This window comes from Onychostoma macrolepis, chromosome 06 (assembly GCF_012432095.1).
Source record: "Onychostoma macrolepis isolate SWU-2019 chromosome 06, ASM1243209v1, whole genome shotgun sequence".
In the NCBI taxonomy this organism is placed as follows: Eukaryota; Metazoa; Chordata; class Actinopteri; order Cypriniformes; family Cyprinidae; genus Onychostoma; species Onychostoma macrolepis.
Window position 1 is genome coordinate 21,700,044 of NC_081160.1, and position 27,836 is coordinate 21,727,879.

Consider the following 27,836-nt stretch of genomic DNA (forward strand, 5'->3'; position numbering starts at 1 on the left):
GCCTTTAAAGTACGTGTCTGCATCGCAGACTAGTCATTGGACGACCTTTGTCTTGGGACACGCCCACTTACTGTTGCAGGAAGTAGTCATGCCGAAGTTCACGTCAAACTCTGGCGCGGGCAAGCTATTATAACTTTAATACTCGACTGAAAGAAGTGTCTAAAGGTAGAGGTGAACATAATTAAACCACAAAAATGTCAACATTTCTTCGAGCAGTCAAAAACAACATACCAGAAAAGGAAAAATCGGAATTAACGGAGAGTGACCTGAAAAAATGGGGATTAGAAGGTGTGTGTGTATGTTTGAGAGCTTCTTGTGACATGTTTATAGCAAAGTATTTGTATGCCATTTAAGATTTTTTTAGCATGAAAATGTTTCACAAATGATGTGTAATATAATTAAATTATTCTTTTTTTTTTCTACTGGACTGCGTTTATAGAATAAATATAACGTTAGTGACTTTGTCGCAATATAATGAGCGCTATTGAAACCGAATACTTGTATATCTGAAATTATTTCAAGATTGCAACAAGTTAACTTTTAGAGCCAAATTGCATCTATTTCATGATACAACGTTTTTGGACAAGGTTGGCTTTTCATGTGGAACATTAATGTGTGAAGCCAGTGGGGAAAAAATGTTTTTAAAGGCCCAATTTATGGTTTGAAATACTCCAAAAGTTTTCTTAGGAACAACAATGCAATCCTTTATCTCTTTCCTAACAGCAATTCATCTGAGGTCTTATCAGGTGGATGGAGTGAGGTGGCTGTCACAGTGTATGAAGAACCAGCAGGGCTGCATCCTTGGTGATGAGATGGGTCTGGGCAAGACCTGCCAGGTTAGTAATGGGATGGGTTTATCTTGCTTATAATGCTTGCTTTTAAGTCAGAGATTTATTCCAAGATGTCAGATATCAGATAAGTGAGTTGTCATCCTCTGCTGTAGACCATTTCTTTGCTGGCATATGCTCGGGGATGCCTTAAGATGAATGGACCGTTCCTTGTGCTTTGTCCCTTATCTGTTTTGGAGAACTGGAGACAGGAGTTAGAGCGGTAAGGGTAATGCTGGTATACGATCAGACTTGTGTGGTCAGTTTAGATTACATATTAAAGAAATGTTGATTTATTACTGATACAGCACTGTGAAACTATATGTCACTTTGTATGAATGTATGAATATTCCAGCATGAACTGATTTTACATGAAAGACAATGTGTTGTCACTGTCACTAGATGGAGACAGTAGCATATAAATGCTGGATTAGTATCTACCAATTTAACATGAATGATTAGTTAAGGTTCTCTTATTTTATTTTTTAATTCAGCTTCTGCTCCAGCCTGTCTGTGATCTGTTACACTGGGGATAAAGAAAGAAGGGCAGAGCTCCAGAAAGAGCTCAGGAGTGACAGACACTTCCATGTTCTTCTCACCACCTATGAGGTTAGTGTACCTGATTTCAGAGAATTGATCTGTGATAACTGCATTCAGAGGGGTTGCTTTCCAAGTCTTTGCACTGTTTATTAACAGAAAATCTTCTTAAATCATATTTAATAGATGTGCCTCAAGGATGCGAGATACCTGAAAAGGTAATCAGCTTAATTTTTCTTTTTGCTGTTTTTTTGGTACTATATTTCCACAATTCTGCTACTCGGGCTTTTTGCACATAATTAAACAACAATATTGATACCATATTGGTTATTGGGTGATATTAATTGTTTTTGTATTTTTTTTTTTTTTTTTTTAACTTATCACTTTTGGTTGTATTGGTGATATACAGTGGAGATCAAAATTAGAGAACAACCTACAATTTCCTAAATTTCAAGGCCACTGCTTAGTCCTATTTGAAGTTATCCTAACATTAGTAGAAGGGCAGTTTCTTAAGCATATTTTATAAATTAATTGTATTCTGAAGCACAGTATAAAAAACTTAAATGAGATATATGAAAAAGAACTCTGATCAAAATTAGAGAACACTTACAGATATACTGTAAGTTATTGGTGTTAATCTGGCACCTGGTGCTAATTTCCTTCATTATATGACAAACCCTACTTAAAGGGTTACTCCGCCCCAAAATTTAATTTTGTCATTAATCACTTACCCCCATGTCGTTCCAAACCCGTAAAAGCTTTGTTCGTCTTTGGAACACAATTTAAGATATTTTGGATGAAAACCGGAGGCTTGTGACCGTCCCATTGACTGCCGAGTAAATAACACTGTCAAGGCCCAGAAAAGTATGAAAGACATCGTCAAAATAGTCCATCTGCCATCAGTGGTTCAATCTGATTGTTATGAAGCGACGAGAATACTTTTTGTATGCAAAGAAAACAAAAATAACGACTTTATTCAACAATTCACGGACGCAAACCGCGTATGCTGTTCTGTGTCAGCCACACCACACAGATACGCTGTTTTCATTCAAATCAAAGTGTAAATAAACGTAGAAAACGTATCCACGTGATGCAGCTGACACAGAACGGCATATGCTGTTTGTGTCCAGCGGATACCCTCCAAAATGGCTCTACAGTGACGCGGAGGAGACGAATTGTTGAATAAAGTCGATATTTTTGTTTTCTTTGCGTACAAAAAGTATTCTCGTCGCTTCATAAAATTCAAATTGAACCACTGATGGCAGATGGACTATTTTGATGATGTCTTTCATACTTTTCTGGACCTTGACAGTGTTATTTACTCTGCAGTCAATGGGACAGTCACAGGCCTCCCGGATTTCATCCAAAATATCTTAAATTGTGTTCCGAAGACAAGAGAAGCTTTTGCGGGTTTGGAACGACATGGGGGTAAGTGATTAATGAGACAATTTTTGGGGCGGAGTAGCCCTTTAACTGGCACATTCCAGTTCACTGCTCAACAGGGTAAGAATCTGTCTCAGCATGTTTAAGAGAAGTCGGACTGAAAACACACTCTGTAGAATCAAAAGGCTATACTAACCTCTGCTGAGGAGCATGTTGTGTTGACAGAGTGGTCAGAGTTTATCAGAACCTCCTTCAGCAACATGCAGTTTGTTCCCTGCAAGCATCTCCCAGTCAGCCTGCAATTTTCATGCTAGACAATGCCCCGTCACACTGCAAAACGGATAAAACAGTTCCTTGAAGCTAAGAACACTGAAATGATGAAGTGGTTGGACCAGAGATCTAAACCCCCCAAAAATCTCTGGAAAATCAACGAAGTTATGGCTAAGAAACCCACTACAGTTACCAAACTGTGGAAGAAGAGTGGACCAAGATCACACCAGCGCTCTCTGAGAAAATAGTGATGACCTCTGGCCGCAGATGTGCTGAAGTCTTTCAAAGCAGGAGCCTCTACAATTCAAACTAATTTCTGACAACTGTAACCCTCAAAGATTTTATTTGTAATCATTTTTTGTGCTACGGTGGTTACTGTTCTCTAATTTTGATCACTGCATTTTCCACAAAAATAAAGGTTTTTGTTGAAATGCCTTGCTTATATACATATACATATATACATACATACATACACGTATATGTATATATGCAACAGTTGGGAGAAGGCATTCTTCAAATCTGAATGACCTGGAGCAGTTTGCAAAAGAAGAGTGGTCCAAAATTCCAGTAGAGAAGTGTGAGAAACTCATTCATGGTTGCAGGAAGCGATTGATTTCAGTTATTTTTTCCAAAGTGGGTGCTACTAAATATTAACTTAAGGGTGCCAATAATTTTATTCAGTGCATTTTTTTGGGATTTGACTTTTCTTCTGTTTTTTTTTTTTTTTTGTGTTGTTCCAATGCAAACAAAAAAAATAAACGTGACCTCCAGCAGAAATATAGGCCCACAACATCAAAAATACAGCAGTATATTTCATTGTACACATGGGGTACTTTTTATCCCTGTGTTCACCAAACCCATCTTGAGTGTTTGCTGCTAAAAAGCTCATTTTTTAGTTTCATCTGACCATAGAAGCCAGTCCCATTTGAAGTTCCAGTCGTGTCTGATAACTGAATATGCTGGAGTTTGTTTTTAGATGAGAGGAGAATTTTTCTTGAAACACTCCCAAACAACATGTGGTGATGTAGGTGCTGTTTGACAATTTGTTTTTAAGGTTTTCTCACCCCGAAACTCAACTACTTTCTGCAATTCTCCAGCTGTGGTCCTTGGACAGTCTTTAGCCACTCAAACTCTCCTTCTCACCGTTTATTAGGATGATATAGACACACATCCTTTTCCAGGCAGATTCATAATATTTTATGTTGATTGGAAATTCTTAATTATTGCCCTGATGGTGGAAATGGGCATTTTCACTGCTCTAGCTCTTTTCTTAAAGCCACTTCACTAATTTGTGAAGCTCAATTATCTTTTGCTGCACATCAGAAATATATTCTTTGTTTTTTCTCATTGTGATGGATGATTAAGGGAATTTGTTTTCCCTCCTATTTATATTTCTGTGAAACAGGAAGACATGGCTGGATAATTTCATGTTCAATATCACCCTGGAGTGCTCAAAATTGTGAATATGAATGGGAATATACTTCAGAGATATTTTACTCATAAGAATTTCTAAGGGTGCCAATAAGTGCGTCCAACGTGTATTTGAGAAAAATATTTATTTCATAATGATATTTCCCCCCATTTTAAATTCTTACTATCCAATGAACGGTTAGATTTTTGCGAATTGTTTAAATAAAAGATCAAAAGGATTAACAATGCAGATTAATTTTCACAGCCTTCTTTGATCATATTTACCAAGGGTGCCGATATTTTTGGCCATGACTGTGTGTATATATATATATATATATATATATATATATATATATACACACACACATACAGTGGGGCAAAAAAGTATTTAGTCAGCCACCAATTGTGCAAGTTCTCCCACTTAAAAAGATGAGAGAGGCCTGTACTTTTCATCATAGGTATACCTAAACTATGAGAGACAAAATGTGAAAAAAAAAAATCCAGAAAATCGCATTGTAGGATTTTTAAAGAATTAATTGGTAAATTCCTCGGTAAAATAAGTATTTGGTCACCTACAAACAAGCAAGATTTCTAGCTCTCACAGACCTGTAACTTCTTCTTTAAGATGCTCCTCTGTCCTCCACTCGTTACCTGTATTAATGGAATCTGTTTGAACTCGTTATCAGTATAAAAGACACCTGTCCACAACCTCAAACAGTCCAAGTCCAACTCCAAACTCCACCATGGCCAAGACCAAAGAGCTGTCAAAGGACACCAGAAACAAAATTGTAGACCTGCACCAGGCTGGGAAGACTGAATCTGCAATAGGTAAGCAGCTTGGTGTGAAGAAATCAACTGTGGGAGCAATTATTAGAAAATGGAAGACATACAAGACCACTGATAATCTCCTCGATCTGGGGCTCCACGAAGATCTCACCCGTGGGGTCAAAATGATCACAAGAACTGTGAGCAAAAATCCCAGAACCACACGGGGGGACCTAGTGAATGACCTGCAGAGAGCTGGGACCAAAGTAACAAAGGCTACCATCAGTAACACACTGCGCCGCCAGGGACTCAAATCCTGCAGTGCCAGACGTGTCCCCCTGCTTAAGCCAGTACATGTCCGGGCCCGTCTGAAGTTTGCTAGAGAGCATTTGGATGATCCAGAAGAGGATTGGGAGAATGTCATATGGTCAGATGAAACCAAAATAGAACTTTTTGGTAAAAACTCAACTTGTCGTGTTTGGAGGAGAAAGAATGCTGAGTTGCATCCAAAGAACACCATACCTACTGTGAAGCATGGGGGTGGAAACATCATGCTTTGGGGCTGTTTTTCTGCAAAGGGACCAGGACGACTGATCCGTGTAAACGAAAGAATGAATGGGGCCATGTATCGTGAGATTTTGAGTGAAAACCTCCTTCCATCAGCAAGAGCATTGAAGATGAAACGTGGCTGGGTCTTTCAGCATGACAATGATCCCAAACACACCGCCTGGGCAACGAAGGAGTGGCTTCGTAAGAAGCATTTCAAGGTCCTGGAGTGGCCTAGCCAGTCTCCAGATCTCAACCCCATCGAAAATCTTTGGAGGGAGTCGAAAGTCCGTGTTGCCCAGCGACAGCCCCAAAACATTACTGCTCTAGAGGAGATCTGCATGGAGGAATGGGCCAAAATACCAGCAACAGTGTGTGAAAACCTTGTGAAGACTTACAGAAAACGTTTGACCTCTGTCATTGCCAACAAAGGGTATATAACAAAGTATTGAGATGAAATTTTGTTATTGACCAAATACTTATTTTCCACCATAATTTGCAAATAAATTCTTTAAAAATCCTACAATGTGATTTTCTGGATTTTCTTTTCTCATTTTGTCTCTTATAGTTGAGGTATACCTATGATGAAAATTACAGGCCTCTCTCATCTTTTTAAGTGGGAGAACTTGCACAATTGGTGGCTGACTAAATACTTTTTGCCCCACTGTATGTGTGTGTGTATATATATATATATATATATATATATATATATATATATATATATATATATATATATATATATATATATTGTATTTGTTTGTGTGTGTGTATATTGTAATTTGTGTGTGTGGGTTTGTGTCATTTTGGATATTTAATTGTGCATGCTCATTTCCCCTATTTTTTTTATTACCTTTTGCAGTCATATAACACTCGATTAAATTTAATCTTTAAAAGCTAATTAGTAATAATTTAGTATCACTCTTAAATGTAACATTTAGCAAATTGTAAAATGAATATCCATATTTTTCATACTGTGCATTATAGATATTGTTTTTATACCTAAATTCACTTGTAGTTTTGAGTTTAATTTTTAGTTTTATGCTTTTCTCTTTTTCTTCTTTGTATGAACAAAACACTGTAAATATAGAGTAGTTTTTTATCGGCTAACTTGTTATTTTTTAATGTGTTATTTCAAAAAATATGTTTTATAATTTACACTATAAATGATCTTTTTAAATTTTAAATCTGCAATAAACGCACTTGGCCCTCCTTGGTTTTGCAGGCAACTTTGCGGTCATCTAATCTTTAAAAGCTAATTACTAATAATTTAATAACTTGAAGCCTTTAAAAGTTTTGTTTTAATGTTTTGTGTGTATGTGTGTGTGTGTTGTGTTTTTAATTTATTTAGACAAAATAGTGTAGAATTTTAATATCTTCTATTTATCAGCCATATAACATTAAAAATAATTATCAGTTTATTGGTGTAATTGCTTTACCCCTCCCTCTCTTCCCACAGTTGGAAATGGAAGATTTTAGTTGTCGATGAAGCTCACCGGCTGAAGAACCAGGAATCATTGCTGCACGAAACCCTCAAAGAGGTTACACGATTGCATTTTCATTGTTTTTACAGTCACTGTCAGTCTGTAAAACCCCTGATAATAAACCTAGCCTTGCCTGTCAATTTTTCAGCCTTCCCCTGCTATTAACTGCCATCTGACATCTGCCTTCTCAGTTTACAGTGGGTTTCCGAGTGCTGTTGACAGGCACCCCCATTCAGAATAACTTGCAAGAAGTCTATTCCCTCCTCACCTTCATTCAGCCCAGTCTGTTTCTGCCTGAAGCCGTCGAGGACTTTGTTAATGCCTATGCAGACGTACAGACTGAACCTGCTCTTGGTATGGCTGCACAAACCTTTGCACTTTCAGTGTGAAAATCAAACTGTTAGCGCCAAAAGATGATTTATATCTGCTGCCACCCTCATTAACACTGACTGCTTTTGGTTTCAGCAAATGTTAACCATAATAGCTGCCATCATTGACCCTTAGGGCTTTGGTCATTCAGTCATGCTTATAAAAGCTTGTTTCTTTAACTGGTATTGCTTTAATTAATACTTGTGGTGACATTACTGTGCTGTGACTCACTCTTGCTGTTTATCACAAAAGCACCAATTAAACAGATCTAAGTGACAGAAAAATTGGACAGGTTTGGTGCCAAACTAAACGCCTCAGATAACTCGCAGACATGGCAAATCACAAAAAAGATGTCAGTTTCGCAATTCCAGTCTGGTGTAGATAGATGCTCTCTCTCTCCTTGACTCACCTGTCAGATTTGCTTGAGGCTATCAGAGGATAGAGATCATAAATTCTCATATTTGGACTCGGGTGACCTTGTGTGGGAGTTTGTAACATTGTTGTTCTTGTCTGCAGCCGATGAGCTTCATCGAGTGCTCCAGCCTTTTTTGTTGCGCAGGGTTAAAGCAGAGGTGGCCACCGAACTGCCCAAAAAGACAGAACTCGTGGTTTTTCATGGGCTGTCTGCCCTTCAGAAGAAATACTATAAAGCCATTCTGATGAGAGACCTTGGTAAGTTTCCCCCAACATGAATCACCTGTCACAACCGTCAAAATTTAATACTTAAGCAAAAGGATAAGTGTTCATTTTAGTGTTTTAATAATTTCAGATGCCTTTAGGACTGATCCAAACACTAAGACCCGACTTCTGAACATTTTAATGCAGCTCAGGAAATGTGTGGACCATCCGTATTTGTTTGATGGTAAACCCTCTTTCACTTTTTTTTTTTTTTTTCTGTGTTCAAACTAAATAAAAACAACTAATTTTCTTTATTCTGAACCTTTTCCATGTAAGGTGTGGAACCAGAACCGTTTGAGATGGGGGAGCATTTAGTGGAGGCCAGTGGAAAGCTCTCTCTTTTGGAAACCATGCTGGCTTATCTTCAGGAGGGGTGTGTCTTGCTCACTTAAAGTTTCCTTCCTGTTACTAGCAAACTGGTATAATATGCTGATTTGGTGAATCATTAATTATTACTGTGACTCCATTATTATTAATGGTACTAATCAATTTTTTCATCATTTATTATCTGTTGAAAACACTGTTTTTATGGAAATCGATATATGTTTTTGTCAGGATTTTATGATTTAAAAAAGAAAAATCGTAAGAACAGTATTCATTTAAAATAGAAATCTTTTGTAACATTGTAATAATTTCATAATTTATTTATTCTTACCCCGGACTTTTAAATAGTTGCGCGTTACAGTTTCCACAAAAATATTAAGCAACAAAAATGTACCTTTACCTTCAAAGAAATAAATTCCATTTTAAAATATATTAAAATGGGCAAGTTATATTTTAACAGTTGTAATGTGTTATTATTAATACTGTCTTTACTGTATTTTTAATCAAATAAGAACTGCCTTGTTAACCACAAGAGACTTCTTTCAAAATCCTAATTATTCCAAACTTTTGACCAGTAGAGTGTAATTAACCTAAAATAAATCTATGCCCATAATAATTTATATTGCTGTAGGAACAGATTTGGCAGGAAATTGCATATGTTGTTGCATGTATATGTCATGTCGTGTACATCTGTGTACAGATAAAAGTCCAGTTGTAAGGAGTTTCACACAAAACTATTTTCTTCCCTGAGACACATGCAGTTTTATATGTTAATGGCTAGAGGGCTAAATGTTACATGGTGTAGCTTTAAATGCATTTTATTGATTTAGAGATATAAAATAGATGTTTTTGTCTCTGTTTGCAGGGGCCATCGTGTTCTTCTGTTTTCTCAAATGACCAGGATGCTGGATATTCTGCAAGATTACTTGGAGTACAGAGGTACTAAGACACGCTTTGACTGTGTTAGAGCCTTCGATTTTACTTATTAAACTGTGGTCTGGTGATGTGCATGACAGATCACCAAAGTGCTTACTTTCCTTATCTAAATGGAATCAAGCCAGAAAAAAGTCGAAACAGACTTTAAATGATGAAATTAAGGTGAAAGCACGAATCACTTAGTGTTACCGCTCTTGAAATTTTGTTCACTCAAGACATTTATTTTTAAAAAGAAACTGTATTAGCTTTGTGTTCTTAAACATATGTTTGTTTGTTCTCAATTTGGAACGTTTATGTAATTGTACCCTACATGTTCTCCTAGTAATCTAGTCCTCTCATCTGGAGCAGTTGATGTGGGTTCAGTATCACATCCTGTGTTTGTTGCTGCATGTGCGTTAATGTGCTACTGGCTGTGTAACTGCCAGCTCTGATTGGGCCTTCCGACTTCTATGCAGGTTACAGTTATGAGCGTCTGGATGGTTCAGTCCGGGGAGAGGAACGTAACCTAGCTATCAAAAACTTCAGCACCAAAGATGTTTTTATATTCCTCCTCAGCACCAAAGCTGGTGAGTTCAAAGTCTGGGAAAACCAATCTGAGATTCACACTATAATCAACTGCAGTGCAAACCCATTTTATTAGTAACTATATTTTTAGAGTATTATATTTGAATACCATTCCAGGTTGCAAAATTGTCCTTGTGTCTGATGCACATCTTATCTGCATCTTTTAAACAGACACATGTAATTGAAAACTGAAAGTCGTGACAAAGAGATAATGCATAAGTATTGAGGCCATGCATGAAAACTGTGTCTGTATGAGATGGCGGTGCAAAAACATGTGATGTAGAGGTTCAGTTCATCTTATGCCATTTTTTTTCTCAGTTGTTCAAGATTATAATTACAGATTCACTTTCAATGCAACATTTTATTTTTACACTGACATTTACTTCTTTTATTTTTGACCTTTCTCTTCATCAAAGAATCTTGGAAAAAAAATTATCTCTCTCTCTCTCTCTGTCTCTCTCTCTATATATATATAGAGATAGAGATAGAGAGAGGGAGAGAGAGAGAGAGAAAGGGCTCATTTGGAAAAACAGATAATTCCGTTTTTTACCATTCTCAGAAATCATGTTTTTTCCTTGTGCATTCCAGTTAATCTCAATCAAACTGCCATTGGGTTATTTTGACTAGGTTAAAAAATAACTTTAAAAAACAGCTAACTAACACAATAAAACACAGTAAAAACATGATAACATAATAAAAAACATGATTTTTGAAAATGTAATAATTTGAGTTATTCTTCATACATTAAGCAGCACAACTGTTCTAAGCAGTGATAAAAAAAAAAAAAAAAAAAAGATTAATTTTCAACTTTGCCATCACAGGAAAATAGTAAATAAATAAAGTTATTTTAAGTTGCAATTATATTTTGCAATATTATGTTTTGCTGTATTTTGATCAAATAAATGCAGACTTGGTGAGCATTAGAGACTTCTTTCAAAATCTTTCTATGCCCAAACATTTTTGTTGTTTTAGGAGGGGTTGGCATGAACCTAACAGCAGCAGATACGGTGATATTTGTGGACAGTGATTTCAACCCACAGAATGACCTACAAGCAGCAGCTAGAGCCCACAGGATTGGCCAAACAAGGTATTCCACTGGCAAAATTTTATGTTGTTCCATCTAGTTTGAAGTGTCAGGCGTGTGTGTGTGTGTGTGTGTGTATATATGTATGTATATATATATATATATATATATATATATATATATATATATATATATATATATATATATATATATATATATATATATATTAAAAAAGGTGATTTCTAATCCCTGTCTTTAGAACCATTCGACCATTTCTTTATTTATTTTTGTCATTTTTGGTACTTGACAGCTCCTGGTCACCATATGCTTTCATTGTATGGCACAGAGCACACTGTATAGATATGTAGATAAATTGTCTTTTTGATTGCAGGCCTGTCAAAGTGATCCGGCTCCTTGGCAGAGATACTGTAGAAGAGATCATCTATTCCCGTGCTGTGTCTAAACTACGTCTCACAGACACCGTGATTGAGGAGGGACGTTTTTCTCTGTTGGACCAGGCTCAATCTGCAGCTTCTGGCCTTCAGGTGGAGAGAGACGCATGTCCTTATCTCTTAAGCTCATCACGTTGTGACTTTGCCCTGTTTCCTGGTTCATATCTTTGTCTATGTACTTGTGGTTTCCCTTCTCGTGAAACTGCACGTTAACAATTTGTCAGTATGCTGTCATTTACATCCCCACCAATCTAGTTGAGTGAGATCCTGAAGTTCGGTGTGGATAAGCTTTTGTCGTCAGAGGAGAGCTCCATTCAAGACGTAGACCTCAGGCTGATCCTGGGGCAGTCTCGAGACGGCCGATGGCTAACGGATGAAGAGCATGTCAAGCTTAATGAGAGCGATGAAGAGGAAGATGAGGACATGGAGGGTCAAAGTACAACACTTAGCTTCTGTTCAGTAATTTTGTTGTAAATGGCACTTGAAAATTAGATGATCCATTAATGTCTTTTCTGACTTCTAGACCACATGTACTACTTTGAGGGTAAGGACTACTCTAAAGACCCCAGTGCCGAAGATGAGAAGACCTTTGAACTGTTACTTGAGAAGCAGTTAGCTGATCTAGAGGATGCTGGGAAGGAGGGCCGTGCACTTCGTAATAAATCCGGGGTAACTTATTTGAAAGGTTACACTACTGTTCAAAAATTGTGTCATATATGTATTTATGCATGTATCAGTTTTACTATTATTTATTACTACTATTATTATTTTATTTTTTATTAAGTAATTAGTACTTTTATTTAGCATGGACACATTACATTGATCAAAAGTGACAGTAAATGATTGTTACAAACAATTATATTTCAAAATAAATTATTTTCGTTTCATCAAAGAATCCTGAAAAAAGAATCAGGGTTTCCACAAAAATATTAAGCAGCTCAACTGTTTTCAACATTGATAATAACAATAAATCTTACTTGAGCATCAAATCCACATCTTAGAATCATTTCTGAAGGATTGCGTGACACTAAAGACTGAAAATTTAGCTTTGCCATCGCAGGACTAAATTACATTTTAAAATATATTAAAATGGAAAACAGTTATTTTATGTTGTAATAATATTTTACAACATTTACGGTTTTATTGAATGCAGCCTTGGTAATCATAAGAGACCTGTTTTAAAAAAAACATTAAAAAATCTTACCAACCCCAAACTTTTCAATGGTGGTGTATAATGTGAATTGAATTGTTTAGATTGATATTTGGTAAATATTTTGATTGCAGTCATTTTTTTTCTTTCATGATAAATAGATAATTAATATTTTAGTATTTCTTTTCATTTATTGTATTTATTCATGTATTTATATTTAATTAAAACAAACAACAAAACAAAAGTCTGTTGCTGCTCATCAGGTGTCCCTGTCTGGGCCTTTGACCGACCCAGGGAGAAAGAAGAGACCTCTTACAGAATCTGAGTCAGAACAGAGACGTCAGAAGAGACAAGAAGCTGCTGCAAAGAGGGTGAAGCTACAGGAGGAAAGGAAAAAGAAACAGGAAGAACTAAATTACAAGAAGAAGTAAAAATTTAAAAAATCTTTCTGCCATTCTGTTGCATATTTTTGGCCAGTATATAGTATATTTATTTGAATGCTCCCATGGATGTCTGTTTTATAGCATTGTTTGTTTGTGTATCCTTCAATGGCAGGATGGCATGGTGGGAATCATGTGGCTACAAATCGCTGTGCTTGCTGCGAGTCGACAGTGAGGGTGAGGATATAGAGCCTGATGATGAAGATGATGATGATGTCAGCTGGAGCTCCACTGATTCGGAACACACAGCCATTCGCTATGTGCTGGGTGATGTAACTCACCCTCAGGCTGATCGAGAGGATGCCATTATTGTGCACTGTGTTGGTATGTCTCTATTAAAACGTCTCGCTGTCAGAAGACAACTGTTAACATATTGATTATCCTGCATGATATGTTAATAAATATGGGGTCTTTTGCTAATTTGGCATGATGTGTTTTGTATGTGTGTTTATTGTGTAGATGACTCTGGACACTGGGGCCGAGGAGGATTGTTTACCGCACTAGAGCTCAGATCAGATGAGCCGAAGAAACAGTACGAGTTGGCTGGAGACATGGAAGGTGACAAACCTTTCCTGTTTGCTAAGACAGGTCTAACTCATGCTGTGTCAAAACAAACATTCCACACTGAAATCAGCTCATTATGCTGCCTGCAAGATAATTGTTCATAAAACTGTCAGCATTAATTTAATAACTATTATTGTGATGTTTAAATGTTGGGGATTTTGCAAAGTTTGTGGTATCAGCGCTATGAAGCTAGTAGTAACATTTTATTCATTTAAAAAAAAAAAAAAAGATCAATGATGATTTGTAGTTGTGCTCGATTATAGACATTTATGATACTTCATGATTTATGATTTATGAGAACTTCATGTATCTTTTGTAACAATATTAGTGTCTTTACAGGCAATTTTTTGATCAATTTAATGCATCCTTGCATTAAGATTTTTTTTTTTTTTTTGACAGAAATGAATACTAATCACCCCAGACTTTTGAATGGTAGTTTATATTTAACAATGATATAAAATTAATAGATTTTTTATAAATTTTCTGTGAGTGTTTGTTGACTTCAAAGGTAGGTTAACAAATAGGCTGAAACGAGCATGCACAATTCAATATCCAGTGAACAAAATGTATAAATGACAAAGTGATAATTGTGCGTTGCAGACTTAGAACTGGGGAATGTTCTGCTTTTTCCTATTGATGACAAACAGTCGAGGCTCAGTGGAAGAGACTATGTAAGTCGGCAAGCTGTTTATGTCTTTAATCTACTGCTGTTAATTATTTTTAATCATTAATTTCCTCCTGTTTCTCTAGCTGGCACTTATAGTTGCTCAGCAGAGAGATAAAGCCAACAATTTGTCAGGAATTCGGCTCACTGCCTTGGATGAGGGCCTCAAGAAGATCTACAGAGATGCCAAACAAAAGAAGGGTACTCAGCGCTCGCTTGTGAAACTAGTTGGTTGCAATGACGTGGCTTTCTCTATTCACCTTATAAACAAATGAAAAAAAAATGAAATCTAAAATGAAAATCTATTAATGCAGTCAAAACAGATGGTACAGCTGCCAATGAAATGCACATCCTTGCTGCAAACCTGTACTAAAACCTAAGTTCACTGCACATCCCTTTTTAAGTATCATAAAGATTTGATGGGATTGTTTCCAAGAGGTGGATTCATTTCAAAACGCTTAGAAAAGCCTACTCCCTAGGTCTTGGCATAACAGAAACTTACCTAGTCTACACTGTACAGCTGTATTTTGTTTTTGCTCATGTCTGTAAATTTAAAATGCTTCTAAATAAGAGTGTGTATAATGTAACGGCTGTATTTTTAAATGAATCATTATGCTTTTAAGGTCTTTCACAAAGACTGTGTTTATATTTGACAGCTTTTTGTGTAAACATGCACTGGGAGAACGTGTTTGTCTATTGTGTTTGTGTCTGGCACAAGACTTCAGCTTTGTAAAAATGTGTTCTGTGTAAATGGCTCTTTAGTTAATATTTTCTGTGTTTTCTTCAATAGCAAGTGTCCATCTGCCTCGGATTGGTCACTCCACTAAAGGCTTCAACTGGTATGGAACAGAGAGACTCATTCGCAAGCACCTGGCCACCAAAGGCATCTCCACATTTATGTATCCTACCCAAGAAGAACTGAAAAGTTTGCCCTAATTTTTCTCAGAAACTGCATGCTAGTAAAACAATGAACTAAAGTCGCACTTTCCTCTTTCTTAAAAAAAAAACAAACCCTGAAGTAAAAAGAAATCACATCTAATAATAGCGACTTCAATCAAATCTTGTTACATTTATTTATATAGCACTAAATATAATAGTTTGTTTTAGAACAAGCAGCTTTACGGTATTTAACCTCAAAAACATTGTCAGTGTCACTTTCAATTAGAATTACAACTTCAGTTTTACTATGAAGCAGCTCTCCAGTTAGATCTCACCTCAACAGACTGAAGACATTTACCAGCGAAAATTTCCACACCAAAGAATGTGGAACCCCACAGCACACCTACTTTTTATGTAATCTCCACAGATGAATGGTATTTGAAGGTGCAATTAGCCGGAGCAAACTTTTCTGGAAAGTTTGCTTTGGCAAAATTTCTTGAACTACTGAAACAAACTCCAAACAAACCATGTTTAGCCTAATGTTGCTTGCGAATTTCATTTGAAGTACATTGGGGCCTTTAGTAAGCAGTAACAGTGAGCATCTTTTGTTATCCTTGACTTGTTTTTCAGCTACTATTATAAACGAACCACTTCACACTCTTCTACAGTTTCTTCTACCACATGCACATCTACTCCATCAACCTCACACTCGGCCTCAGACCCAGCAGCATCCTCGCCATCTGGGTCCCCACACTCCTCCAGTGCCTTCGGTAACAGTGAAGACCTTACAAAGTCACCAAAACCCTCCACTATATCACACAAAGGTCAGGGCGCACCAGGGTTGGCTGACTTTATGAGAGGTGTTCATGTCTACTTCTACAACATGGCTGCTACAGAGAAGAAGAAGCTCGCCCGATACCTTATCACATATCCTTTCGCATTCCATCTTTGCCCACATGTTCAACAAAACCAACTAACCACTACACTACAACAACATGTCTATCTTAATCACATTTATAAGAAAGCTTGTTGATGTTGGCATGAACTAATATTTCACACCTTAACGTTTCTGCACATATGATGGCGAAGAAGAGGATCTCATGAGCTCACACGTCACTCATATTGTAGGAGAGGTGGAAAGTCCTGTCCATGCTCAGGTAGTACAATCAAAACTAACTTTTTAAAGAGGTTTTAATTTACCTAATACTTATATTTATTAATTTAGTAACAGCAATACGCTCTCTTTTTTTCTTCTCTTTCAGGAACTGCGAGATCTATTGCATCAATACCCTCAGACCCTGCTTGTAAAGAAAAAGTGGTTGGAGTCTTGCTTTGCTAACCAAAGGAAAGTCAGTGTGTCTAAATATGTAATTAGGTTAACTTGACAAAGCTCCTCCTACATTCTTTTCAAGTCAGTTTGCCTTTTATTCACAATCATATTTAGTATCCATTTAGAGTTTGAAATGAACTGGTCTCTCCCTGTATATCCAGTTACGGCTAAATGACGGTAAGCGGTTTGTTATACTATGGATCAAATAAAGAAGCATTGCTTTCTATTTAAAAGAGAAACAACAGCGGTGGTTTCACACTGGAAAGATTTTACAGTAAACACTGATGCATTTACTTTCTTTATGCACTTATCTGCATGGTTAGAATGAGTGCATGGAAAAACTTTTACATTATTTGGGATTTTCTACATGATTTCTTATGTGCTATGGTTTAAAAACAGCAGAAAAAGATGTAATATGTAACTGAGCGTATAAAAATAAAAAACACTGAGATGCAACATCTATTTTACATACTTTTATTAATCAAAATCCCAGATAAAGATGTAAAAGCTGTTTAGTGTTAGATCTTGGATGTCAGTTTTACACAGAAATGTAATGCACTAAAAACCAAACCACTGTTGTCTAAGATAATGTGAAAGTTAACAGATGTCTATGATATAACTTATGTTTCTGGAAAGTCTCGTTGACCTCTTTTTAATAGTAATAAAAAAGTAACCTAGTTACTCAACTCAGCTATGGTGAGTGAAGCATTGTTTTGTTTATCCTTGTTTTAAACCACATTGAAATAGTCCTAGAGTAAATATTGTTTTTTTTTGGCCTCATGGTTTGTCATTTTAGCAGAACTCCTGTTCATTTGGTCCTTCCTGTTCAAAGACCCAGTATGACTCAATAACAAATTCTTAGTGCTGCAATTTACCTTTCATTTTTAGTAAAATTGTTGCTTATCTGTAGGTGTCAAATGTTTTTATTGTTCAGACAATATTGTTGTCAGTAATAGTAACTATTAGTTGATTACATGTTAATTATTAATCATATATCATTTATTGTCAGTATTCTTGCCAATGTTGTTCTCATCAAAGTCATTATTATCATTATTAAGTGATTTACTAACACTTTGCGAATCAGTTCTTCAGAATAATTAAAAGAATCTGCTCAAAAGAACAATTCGTTGATCGCTAGTTGTTTTGTTGAAGGCAGACAAACAACCGCTCAGAGTCGAAGATGTTCTTTCTGGGAAGTGGGCGGAATTTGTGGTGTGAATACGCAGGTGTTGAGAAACTTCCAGTATGTACTTCGACTGCTACAGTTCGTGTGCTCTATATAATGTCCAGCGATTTTGTACACGGATATTAGAGTAATCGAAATTAAATCATTCACGCGACTAAATCTGCTGATCAGGTATGTACGTGTTTTATGCTGTTTATGCTGTCACGGACAACGTTTGCGTCTAAATTGTCGAAAAAGTTATATGAGAGATGTGTGTTTTATTTTGTCTGTGTGTTGTCTTTAGTATGTTGTATTTAAGCTTTTCATTGTTATAATATTTTAGTTTTGGGAGGTGTTACCTGTATAGTAATATTTTGCGAAGGTAGAGCGAAATGCGAGACTGGATGTTATGTAGCCCCGCGGCAGTGATAGTTTCAAAGCGGGACACGTTGAGAATTTGGACGAAACATTTACAAAATACTACTTTCAAACTTTGGTAACACTTTATCTTAGGTGTCCATGTTACACGTTACATGTACTTGCTATTATAATAACAATAAATTATGCATAATTACATGCAGGGAACCCTAAGATAAACCCTAATCCTAACCATATAGTAAGTACATGTAGTTAATTAATACTACTCAGTACTTAAATGTATAATTACACTGTAACAAGGACACCTTAAAATAAAGTGTTACCAAAACTTTTTATCATCATTATTATTATTAGAAATGTTACTAAAATGTCCTATTTAATGCATTATGATACTATAGCCTAGTAACAACAGTATTTTGACGCAAACTATGCTTACTATATATATATATATATATATATAAGAGGGTGAATGTACTGTACACTTTAATGCTTTCATTTATGCGTTTTAATTAAATATCTATCAATCAACGACTGACTTTTTCAGAAAGGAGAATGACATGATTTAACTTTGTAACTCAGCTGTGTCAGTATGTTCTCTAGTCAATAAAGAAATCATGTGTTATGCTAATGTAAGACATTAGGTATGTATTAGTACCTTCTCTGCCTCATTTGTGCATTTGATATTGACGGACTTAATTAAGCCTACCTGTGATTTCCCATGTCTCATTTTGGTTTCCACTGCATATTGAGGTGTTTTCCGCTGATGTGTAAAGTGCACAAAATTTCATACTGTAAGTTGAGAGAGAAAGCTAGAGAGAGAAAAAAAAAATCCCTTAGCATAATTGTGGGTTCCTGTATTCAGTAGCCAAAGGTTGCTCGTTTTTCTCAAATGCAGTTTTATTTAACAGGGTGATCATCATTCAGTGTTACTTGTGTTCATATCTTATTATTTTATTACAGATTGCTAACTGGGGATATGGAATGGCTGCAGCTCTTTTGTATTTGGCACAAGAATGATGCCTTCTTTGCAGTGCTTGCAATATAGGTAAAATATACATCTTATAATGACAGAAATGGTCATTAAAGGTACTCTATATGAACAATATTGGAACACAACTTAATTATTGTAGTTAGTGCCCCAGTGTATTGAAATCAAGCACCCATTCTGCATTTACAAATATTTGTGGAAAATAAAAATTGGTCATTCTGAAAATAACAGTGAATTTAAGTTGCGATTAAATCAGTTTGTGAAATTTCATCTCTACTAGATATTCGACGGTCAACTGTAAGTGGTATCATTTTAAATTGAAAGCGTTTAGAAACAGCAGCTATCAAGCAGAAGACTGTAAAGCCACAGAGCAGGGTCACCGAGTGCTGAGGCACATGGTGCACGAAAGTCAACACTGTGCTGATTTCATAGTTGAAGAGTTCAGTGGTTGAATCAATTTGGTGTGGAAGAATTTGACTGGTCCGCACAGAGCCCTGACTCAACCCCGTCAAACACTTTTGGGATCAACTGGAACAGAGTTTGTGAACTAAACCTTCTCTTCCCACATCAGTGCCTGACCTCACAAATATTCTACACTACTGACCTCAGATGAATTGACAAAAACTCTGATGAAAATACTAATCTGTTATGTAGATAGTTCCCCCTATTGCAGATATATTTATGTCTATATATTTAGAATGCAATGTTATTAAAGTCCCTGTAATGGTCAGGTTTTGTCCATATGTTGTATGTTTGTTCCAACTTTTAATTATTTTTTATTTCAAAGTGACAAACCGAATTTCATTTGCTTAGCAACATTTTTTCTTGCATTTGGCAACTTCCCAGTGTTTGTTTTGGACCCTGTATATGTATCGCTTAAAACATATAATTATTGTTTCCTGTTCTTGGATTATGGCATTTTTATCCCTTAGAGAAAGAAAATGTTTTTTAAAGGTAGTTTTAAAAGCAAATAAACACCTTGTACATACGGGATAGCAGGTTAGTGCACGCAACCCAATATGTAGAAAGAATAAAGTCCCACGCATTTCCACGGCTTGCAGGTTTCTTAATACTAGGCTCAAACAAAAAGATTTTAAACTGCAATTTTAACACATTTATCGATATTGATAATATTGTTTTCTGTTTTTTTTTTTTTTTCTCTCTTTATTGTAATACCTACAAAAGACAATCAACAGATTAATTGCTGTAATTTTATTCTATTTACAGCCCTAGTTTGGAACTTTGCATTGTCATGAAATGTCTTGTAATTTTTATTTTAATCATTTATTTTACATATTTGAAATCGTGACAGTTGAATTTAAAATGTTTCTAATCTAACCGTGATCAGAAAAAAACAAGATACACTAACTTACAGATACTTCAGTACAATGAAAATATAAAAATACAAGTTAAGTTTGAAAGGAATTAAATCACGCACACATAATCCAGGAATATAAAAATAGCAACAACACAGCACTTTCCCAAAACTCACACTGGCCTTTATTAATTGTCCTGTTTATTCAAACATTTTAGTCTGACAGTCTCATTCTGGCACCAGTTGTTTTTAAAATGCCTAAAGGTTTTTTTGTTTTGTTTTGTTTTTTGACTGAAATTGCTGTTTCAATAAATATTGACTAATTATTTGGATTTATTCTTTATTCTTTGGTTGTTGATTTTCAAAAGTTAACTTTTCCACATACTGTAAGAGTGCTTAAGAACGCTTGTATTTTTTTCCCCCTCATCTTCTAGGCATATTTCTCCATTTGGCCACTACAGTTTACAATCCCTCAACTTTCCAGAAGAGAACGACGAGACTATGGAGAAAATCATTACTGAGGACTCCATCTGTGACTCAAACTCCACTGATTCCCAACTCTCTCATGCCGACTGTTGCATGTCTGGAAATGAGTCCTCTTTGAGCACACAGGCTGACTTCAAGGATATCTTCAGAGACAGAAAGACCAACTACAGATCCACACAGACCAGCTACAGCCCTTACCAGCCCCCGCTAGGTCTACCTTCCGGCTACAATCCCCAGACACCCTTTCCCAGTCAGACAGAAGTATGTCTGAGCACCCTAGAGCCACACAACAGTGACCTGCTCCACTCGAGTTGCGTAGGCAGCAGTTCGGTGGAATACCCCAGTGGCAACCTCCCCTCTTGCTTAGTGTCTGGAAATTACTGCAGTTACCCTGGCGATTCCAGCTACTCTTGCTCTCCAGACAGGCACAGTCTGGGAGAGGGAAGTCTGGAACAGCCGCGTTCACTGCGCTCTATCCCAACTGCGTTCGTGCCTCACAGCTACTGCATGCCTCCGCACCCCTGCGTGTCCCGTGGGCCGCCATGCTGTAGTCAATACCCTGTGGATGAGTATCAAATGGATCATGGCACTCATTACAGGCCACATTACAGCATGCCCTGTTGGCCTTCACGTAAGTCTCGGTTCTTTGTTAAAATGACTCATAAGTGAGTCAGTTTCTTTCTTTTACATGGACCTTGTTCATTTGTCAGTCATAAGCCTATTGTCATTAAAATTGCCTCATACTGTATGTGATGAGTTCTTTATCAGGGGTCTTTATCAACCTTACAGGAAATGTATCCAGCCTGTGCCAACCTGATTAAATTGCAATAACTTTTGCCAGTATACTGTCAGATTAAGCAACCAGTTTCCATTTTACATTTTAGAAGATGAAACATCTAAATATAAGGATTAGATAATGTTCAAAACTACACTTTGTATATCTTACTGTCCACTGACAGTCTAACGTGTTCTTTGGCTGGCCTTTTAAAATTGAAAGATGATTGGTTGCCCCTACTAAATGACCAATTGCATTTATTTAGGAAAAGCCTTTGATGAAACGTCAAAGAAAAGCAATTGGAAAAATCCAGTTTACAATGTGCATTAACAAATTACTTGTAACCTACTATTTTTTTTATTTTATTATTATTTAACTAATTTTAAAACATGATTAAATAGTTTTCATGTCAATTTATGTTCACCCTTTGTTCAATTTATGTCCATTTAAAACGTAGTTTCAGTTATAAAATTGATCATTTATTGCTTCATTTTATTTATAAATGTCACTCCTAACCCTCCACAGATTTTTGTTTGGCACAGTTAATGGTGAGCTGTTGCCACACACAAAAGGCGGGTAGAAAATGAAATTTTACTAAAAAGAAATGTTAGTGTACATTTTTGTACATGGTAGCAGTAATTCATCAAATGATGGAAATGCACATTATAAATGGTCATGTATCCATAATAAAAATATTTTACTTGATCTGTTAAGTGCAACTCAAATTATCAGGTTGAACCAATTATATGAAATAATATTTTTAGTTTGAAAAAATAAAATCAGTTTATTTGAGAAAAATTACCTGACAAAACATGTTTCGAGTGTATGCAGCAGGGCTCAAGTCTGGGACAAGTGGATTTTTTTAAAAGCACAAGTAAAAGAGGCTTTTATGCCCAAGTAGCCTGAATAAAAGGGCAATAACAAAAAATAACTAGGAAAGCACCGACAAATTGAAATGTGTTGACAGTAGCAAGGTTGTGCCCGTTGAGGCTCGCGCAGCCTGGCAGTGTGTGAAAGAGAGACTCATGGAGAAATCAAAACAAATGAGCGCAACAGCACACACCAAAGAACTCACTGAACAAACGTACCGTGGTAAAACTTCTAAATGTTGTGTATGTTTAAGTTAAGAAAAGCTATTACATTTGCACCACAGAATTTTTTTTTTTTTTTTTTCTATTCTTGACATGTAACTTTTGTACTAGAAAGTGAATGACCGATTTACATTTCCAAAGGACAAGCACATCAAGGCTTAATATTGAGCCCTATGCAGATTAATGTCTCACTCACTTCATCATTTCATGTCCAACAGGCTCTGAAAACAACAGACGATCAGCCTTCACTTATAGGTAATGTGTGATTGTGATGAGTTTTTCTGTACAATTAATACGGGACAGCCGTATTGTATTGTAGTAAATGATTTCATAGGTTTCTGATTTTCACTAATACAAAAAAAAAAATTATTTATGCAATGCTTTCATGTCTTCCAGTAGCCACACCTCTCCTCACCCGCGAGCTAAACTAACCCCAAGCACAGCCCCTCTATCCCTGGAGCAGAGTAAGTGTAAATACTATTGTTGAGTAACACTGAAAGAATGTCAAATTTGAATAAGATGTATGTGCCAGTAACATCAGATGATGATAAACAAATGGCAGTTCTTGTTAACCCTTCTTCTTCAAAGTCATGTGTTTATGAAGAAGTATTCGTGCTAAAACTGCTATATATACAGTAGATTAAGTTTAGTTCATGGTACTTTAAAAAAAACGAATTCACTCAAAATACTTGTCTTGAGGAATATTTCTGGAAGGAATTTTATGTTCTTTTTCACTCTTCATTATTGCAGGGAAGGTCTTTGTTACATATGAAGCAGACAGTGAAAAACATGTCAAAGAGATCATCAATTTTGTCGCCCTACTGAGACACAACGGTTTCTACACTCACGTAAGACAAGCAACCTGTACCAGACATTGCCTTGCAGCCATGCTTGTCTCCTGATATGGGGTCTGCCAGTGTTCAGTCTCTTTGTTGTTTTTGCGCAGATTGACATGTTTGAACAACAGTTCAAGAGCATAAGCAAGATCGACTTCATGGAGAGATACATCAGCGAAGTAAGTAGAAACCAGGCCTGCTAGTATTTCAGAAAGCGTGTTTTTCCTAGTTTGACTTACACAACAGAAGATCTAGTCCACATTGCAGATTATTCTGGCCAAGAACCACCTACAGGAAAAGATTGTATGACTGAAAACTCTAAAGCAACTCAAAAACAGTTTTGGTTTTACATGGCATTTTGGAGCAGGTTTTTTGGAAAGCGATATCACATCACAATAATAGACCAGAGTGAAAAATAAATATTTAATTAATGGCACGACAGTCTCTGCGAACATACGCACAGACACACACACGCATAGACACACACACACAAAACACTAGAAAAATAGTGGTAAATGTATGTAGAAGGAGTAAATGTGTGATTTTATATTTTAATATGTAATTACTTTCTGTGATGGCAAAACTGAGATTTTTCCGCCATTACTCCATTACAGTCTTCAGTTTTTCAAAAATCATTCCAATATGCTGATTTGGTGCTCAATTTTAATAATGGTTCTTATTATTATCATTGTTGAAAACAATTTTTGCTGCTTAATATTTTTGTGGAAACGGAGATGCATTTTTTTAGGATTCTTTTATGAAGAGAAGGTTCAACTGCATTTATTTGAAATCAAAATCTTTTGTCACTTTATAAATGTCTTTGCTGTCACTTTTGATCAATTTAATGCATCCTTGCTGAATAAAAATCTTTTTTCTTTCTTTTAAAATCATACTTTCCTCAGACTTTTGAGCAGTTGTGTATCACGGTTTCCACAAAATATTAAGCAGCAAAACTCTTTTCAACGTTGATAATAAAAAAAAATGTTTATTGAGCACCAAATCTGCAAATTATAATGAATAGCATATTTAGAAATATAATCAGAAAATGTATTCAAATATAAAACATTAAATATTAAAAAACTTTTTTTTTAAATATTATTTATTCCAATCTTCTGACCGGTGCAGCATTCTTTATTATGCTACCAGTGCATTAAAACAAGTAAAAAAATGTAAATTATTTTTGTTGGTGAGTTTTAAATTGAATGCGTTTCGATGACTTTTAGTGCTTCTTCTTGGTGTAAATAAACTTTTCATCTGCAATCGTTTATTTATTTTCCTGAATAGACACTGCTGTGTCATCGATGAAGGTTATACATGTATCCTTGGCTTCTAAAAAAATTACATGTAATTCCTAATATCATTAAAGACATGCAAACTCTGTAACCTCTTAAATAGAAAATGGCGCAGCTGGGAAAACTTGTTCAATGGTTGCATTTATACAGCAGTGTTTACTATTGAATTGCAAACAGTGGAAGAACTAATACCTCTGTTTATCGTCAACACATACAACCTATTCTGAGGATGTCTTCAGCTCTCACAAATCTCACCATTGAAAAAATGTCACCATTTAACCTTATAAACTTTATAAATGGCAAGAATTGATCCCTGACATACAGTTGAACATACTATCATTTATTCTCTTTCAAATTCATGACCACAAGTGGTTGCTTTTGGGCGATTTCATTTGTGCTGAGAAACTGAACAGGTTCAGTGTGGCAGTGTGTTTTTCCTATTTGTGTTCAATGATATTTGCTTTTACTAAATGCATACAGCCAGTTTGAGCTTGGATATCATTTATTTATCTGACTGATATTTGATGAAAGTATGATGGCAGGAAACAATCCAACAAAACTTTTAATTTATGCATTTTGAGGGGGAAGAAAAGAGAAACATGTTTTTTTAAAACATGTAACCCTGAAACATATCATTTTAATTAAGAGCCGAAGCGAGGGAGGACATATTTCTTTCTTTCTTTCTTTCTTTTTTTTTAACAAGAAAACTGTCTACTGCAGTGAGAACAATAAACCTTGCATGTCTAATTTCAGTAGATTTTTTTCCTGAGTATCTGAAGTAATTGTTACCTCATGTCCATTCAGTTGTCTAATTTTGTGCGTTTGTGTTCTGTTATGCACAGAAAGACTATCTGATCATCATAGTCATTAGTCCAAAGTATCACGAGATTGTGACCAATGCCTCGTTTTTCATGGAAAATGATGAAACACTCAACACTGTCTACATACACAAGCAGGTACAACTTGGGTGGAATGGAATCTAGGTTTTTTTTCTTTTTCTTTCTCAATTGACTCATAAGAGCTCTTTATCTTTTAGTTACAAAACGAGTTCATTCAGAACGGTGCCAGGAATTACAGATTCATCCCCATCTTGTTTCCCGGTGCTAAGAAGGTAAAACTGCAACTTGTAAACCCAACTGCTTAATGAACAGGATGTTTGTGTTTGCACAAGTACTCGCCCATGGAGCCAAAATACTAATTTGCGATTAACTATTATGATAACAGCGATAGACATTTGTGATTGTTTGTACAGTACTACAGTAACACCCAAAGGATTGCTCTGTTGGATTCCACTTAAATCCAGTTCAGATTTAATGACGCCTCGTTGTTAGTTTACAACATTTCTGTGTCTGCTTCTGTCTCTCAGTGCCACGTACCTTCATGGCTTCAAAGCACACAAATCTTCACCTGGCCCAGAGACCGTGATGATATTCTTCGTCGACTCATGCGTGTTGAGAAGTACAACCCTCCACCCATAGGAGAGCTGCCCACCATTGTTTCCATCCCCATTTAGTTGGTTAGGTTTGTTTCTGTATGTAGACCCATGATATGTCAGTTTTAAACAGGCCTGGTATCCGTTTTAAGTTTGTTTGCCCCCCTGAGCAACTAGATGAGTGTTTAGTATGTTAAAATCCCTAAAGCTACAGTTATTTGAGTAATCTTTATAGAAACCTCATGTCATAATTAATATTTCACAACTCATCAATGATAAATAAGTCAGAATGTGTCCAGACATGTAGAAGAACTGCAAATGCGAATTACATATGTATTAAGTTCATGAGTTAGTTTGAGTGCTATGATTTTTGGAAGTTAGCTCATTCTTTACTTTGTATTAAGCTGAATCGAATTATAATTTGAGGGGCAAAAAAGATCCATTGTCAATTGTGTAGTGATGTGCTTCCACAGAAGTTACTTTCAAAACAAGCAGTTTTCTGTTGGTCATTGACACAAATCCATTCGGCCAACTGAAACTCATTGTGAAATCTGCATGGGGAAATCTTTTGCTCCATGCCAAGTTCTTGATCTTGTGGATTTCTATTGAAATAAAAAAAATTTCCGCAAACATTCAACAAACAATGATGAATGTGACCACACCTTTGGACTTAATGAAACTTTACTTTACTCACTATAGTAGACCAGTAATCTTCAAAGACACAAATCTTTTCATCATTCTTCTTTGCTGTTGTGTGAACCTGAAAGAAGCCAGTACTACAATATCTTCACACACTGTACAGAGTTAATTATAACAAACCTCTTCTGCATTGTGCCTTAGAATTTCCCTTTGAGGCATTAGAATTGTGCCAGAAGAAAAAAAAACTTTCATGTTGTGAACTTCACATGGAGATTTCATCGTCATTCGTGTTCTTAGATAATCATAGTCTGTTTTTAATAAATATAAACCCTTTTAATAAATGAAATAATCTGGATGGTTTGTTATATAACTTGTACAAGAATAGACATCAGGGCTTTGAGGGACGAAAGTATAACTCATCTCAACTCAACCTTTTTATAGAGCATATTTAAAAACAGTAGGCATTAAACCAAATGCTTTACTGTACAAATTCAGTCAGAATAAGTACGCTCACAGAATAATATACAAGTACCAGTACATAAAAGCAAAAATGATAGGAATAGAAAAAGACCTTTTCAATAAAAAAAGGGTGATCTTACATTAAGCATTGGGAGATTATTCCAAAGTTGAGGGCCTACTATAGAAATGCATGTACAGTTTAGTGTAGCATGTTATTGAATGCACTGGTGGTGTTGGTTCAATCAAAGAAACTGAATTAAGTTGAAGATGCTTGAAATTTTAATCAATTAGGTGTGTGTGTGTGTGTGAGTGAGTGCATGTTTATGTAATTGCAGTTGCCTATTAAAAAAAGGTTGAATGCTGTGTGCTTTGTCAGAAAATATGGCA

The 27,836-nt window shown here is 35.9% G+C and overlaps 2 protein-coding genes across 6 annotated transcripts; both read left to right on the plus strand.

The window, feature by feature from the left end:
- On the plus strand, positions 1–20,926 carry chd1l (chromodomain helicase DNA binding protein 1-like). 3 transcript variants are annotated; one of them, XM_058778942.1, is made up of 27 exons: positions 1–288; positions 724–836; positions 944–1,050; positions 1,322–1,436; positions 1,551–1,582; positions 7,195–7,276; positions 7,411–7,573; positions 8,105–8,260; positions 8,358–8,450; positions 8,543–8,639; positions 9,456–9,529; positions 9,982–10,092; positions 11,063–11,177; positions 11,506–11,659; positions 11,822–12,002; positions 12,090–12,235; positions 12,980–13,143; positions 13,272–13,480; positions 13,616–13,714; positions 14,321–14,391; positions 14,471–14,585; positions 15,175–15,283; positions 15,894–16,187; positions 16,336–16,420; positions 16,526–16,606; positions 19,095–19,181; positions 20,874–20,926. In XM_058778942.1, the coding sequence occupies exons 1-26, from the start codon at positions 195–197 to the stop codon at positions 19,179–19,181; spliced, it is 3,147 nt and encodes a 1,048-aa protein (XP_058634925.1). In that variant the 5' UTR covers positions 1–194; the 3' UTR covers positions 20,874–20,926. The 3 variants fall into 3 exon arrangements, with proteins under 3 accessions (XP_058634925.1, XP_058634927.1, XP_058634928.1); XM_058778944.1 differs by lacking the exons at positions 19,095–19,181; positions 20,874–20,926 and having other exon boundaries at positions 16,526–17,283; XM_058778945.1 differs by lacking the exons at positions 1–288; positions 724–836; positions 1,551–1,582 and having other exon boundaries at positions 945–1,050.
- traf3ip2l (TRAF3 interacting protein 2-like) lies at positions 16,721–27,812 on the plus strand. Of its 3 annotated transcripts, none has more exons than XM_058778947.1 (9): positions 16,721–16,770; positions 20,874–21,556; positions 23,010–23,046; positions 23,188–23,255; positions 23,542–23,639; positions 23,738–23,806; positions 25,762–25,875; positions 25,956–26,030; positions 26,286–27,812. In XM_058778947.1, exons 2-9 carry the CDS (start codon positions 20,941–20,943, stop codon positions 26,430–26,432), a joined length of 1,224 nt encoding a protein of 407 aa, XP_058634930.1. In that variant the 5' UTR covers positions 16,721–16,770; positions 20,874–20,940; the 3' UTR covers positions 26,433–27,812. The 3 variants fall into 3 exon arrangements, with proteins under 3 accessions (XP_058634930.1, XP_058634929.1, XP_058634931.1); XM_058778946.1 differs by lacking the exon at positions 16,721–16,770 and adding an exon at positions 19,094–19,181; XM_058778948.1 differs by lacking the exons at positions 16,721–16,770; positions 20,874–21,556 and having other exon boundaries at positions 21,566–23,046; positions 23,191–23,255.
- Positions 27,813–27,836: the final 24 nt, after the last annotated feature.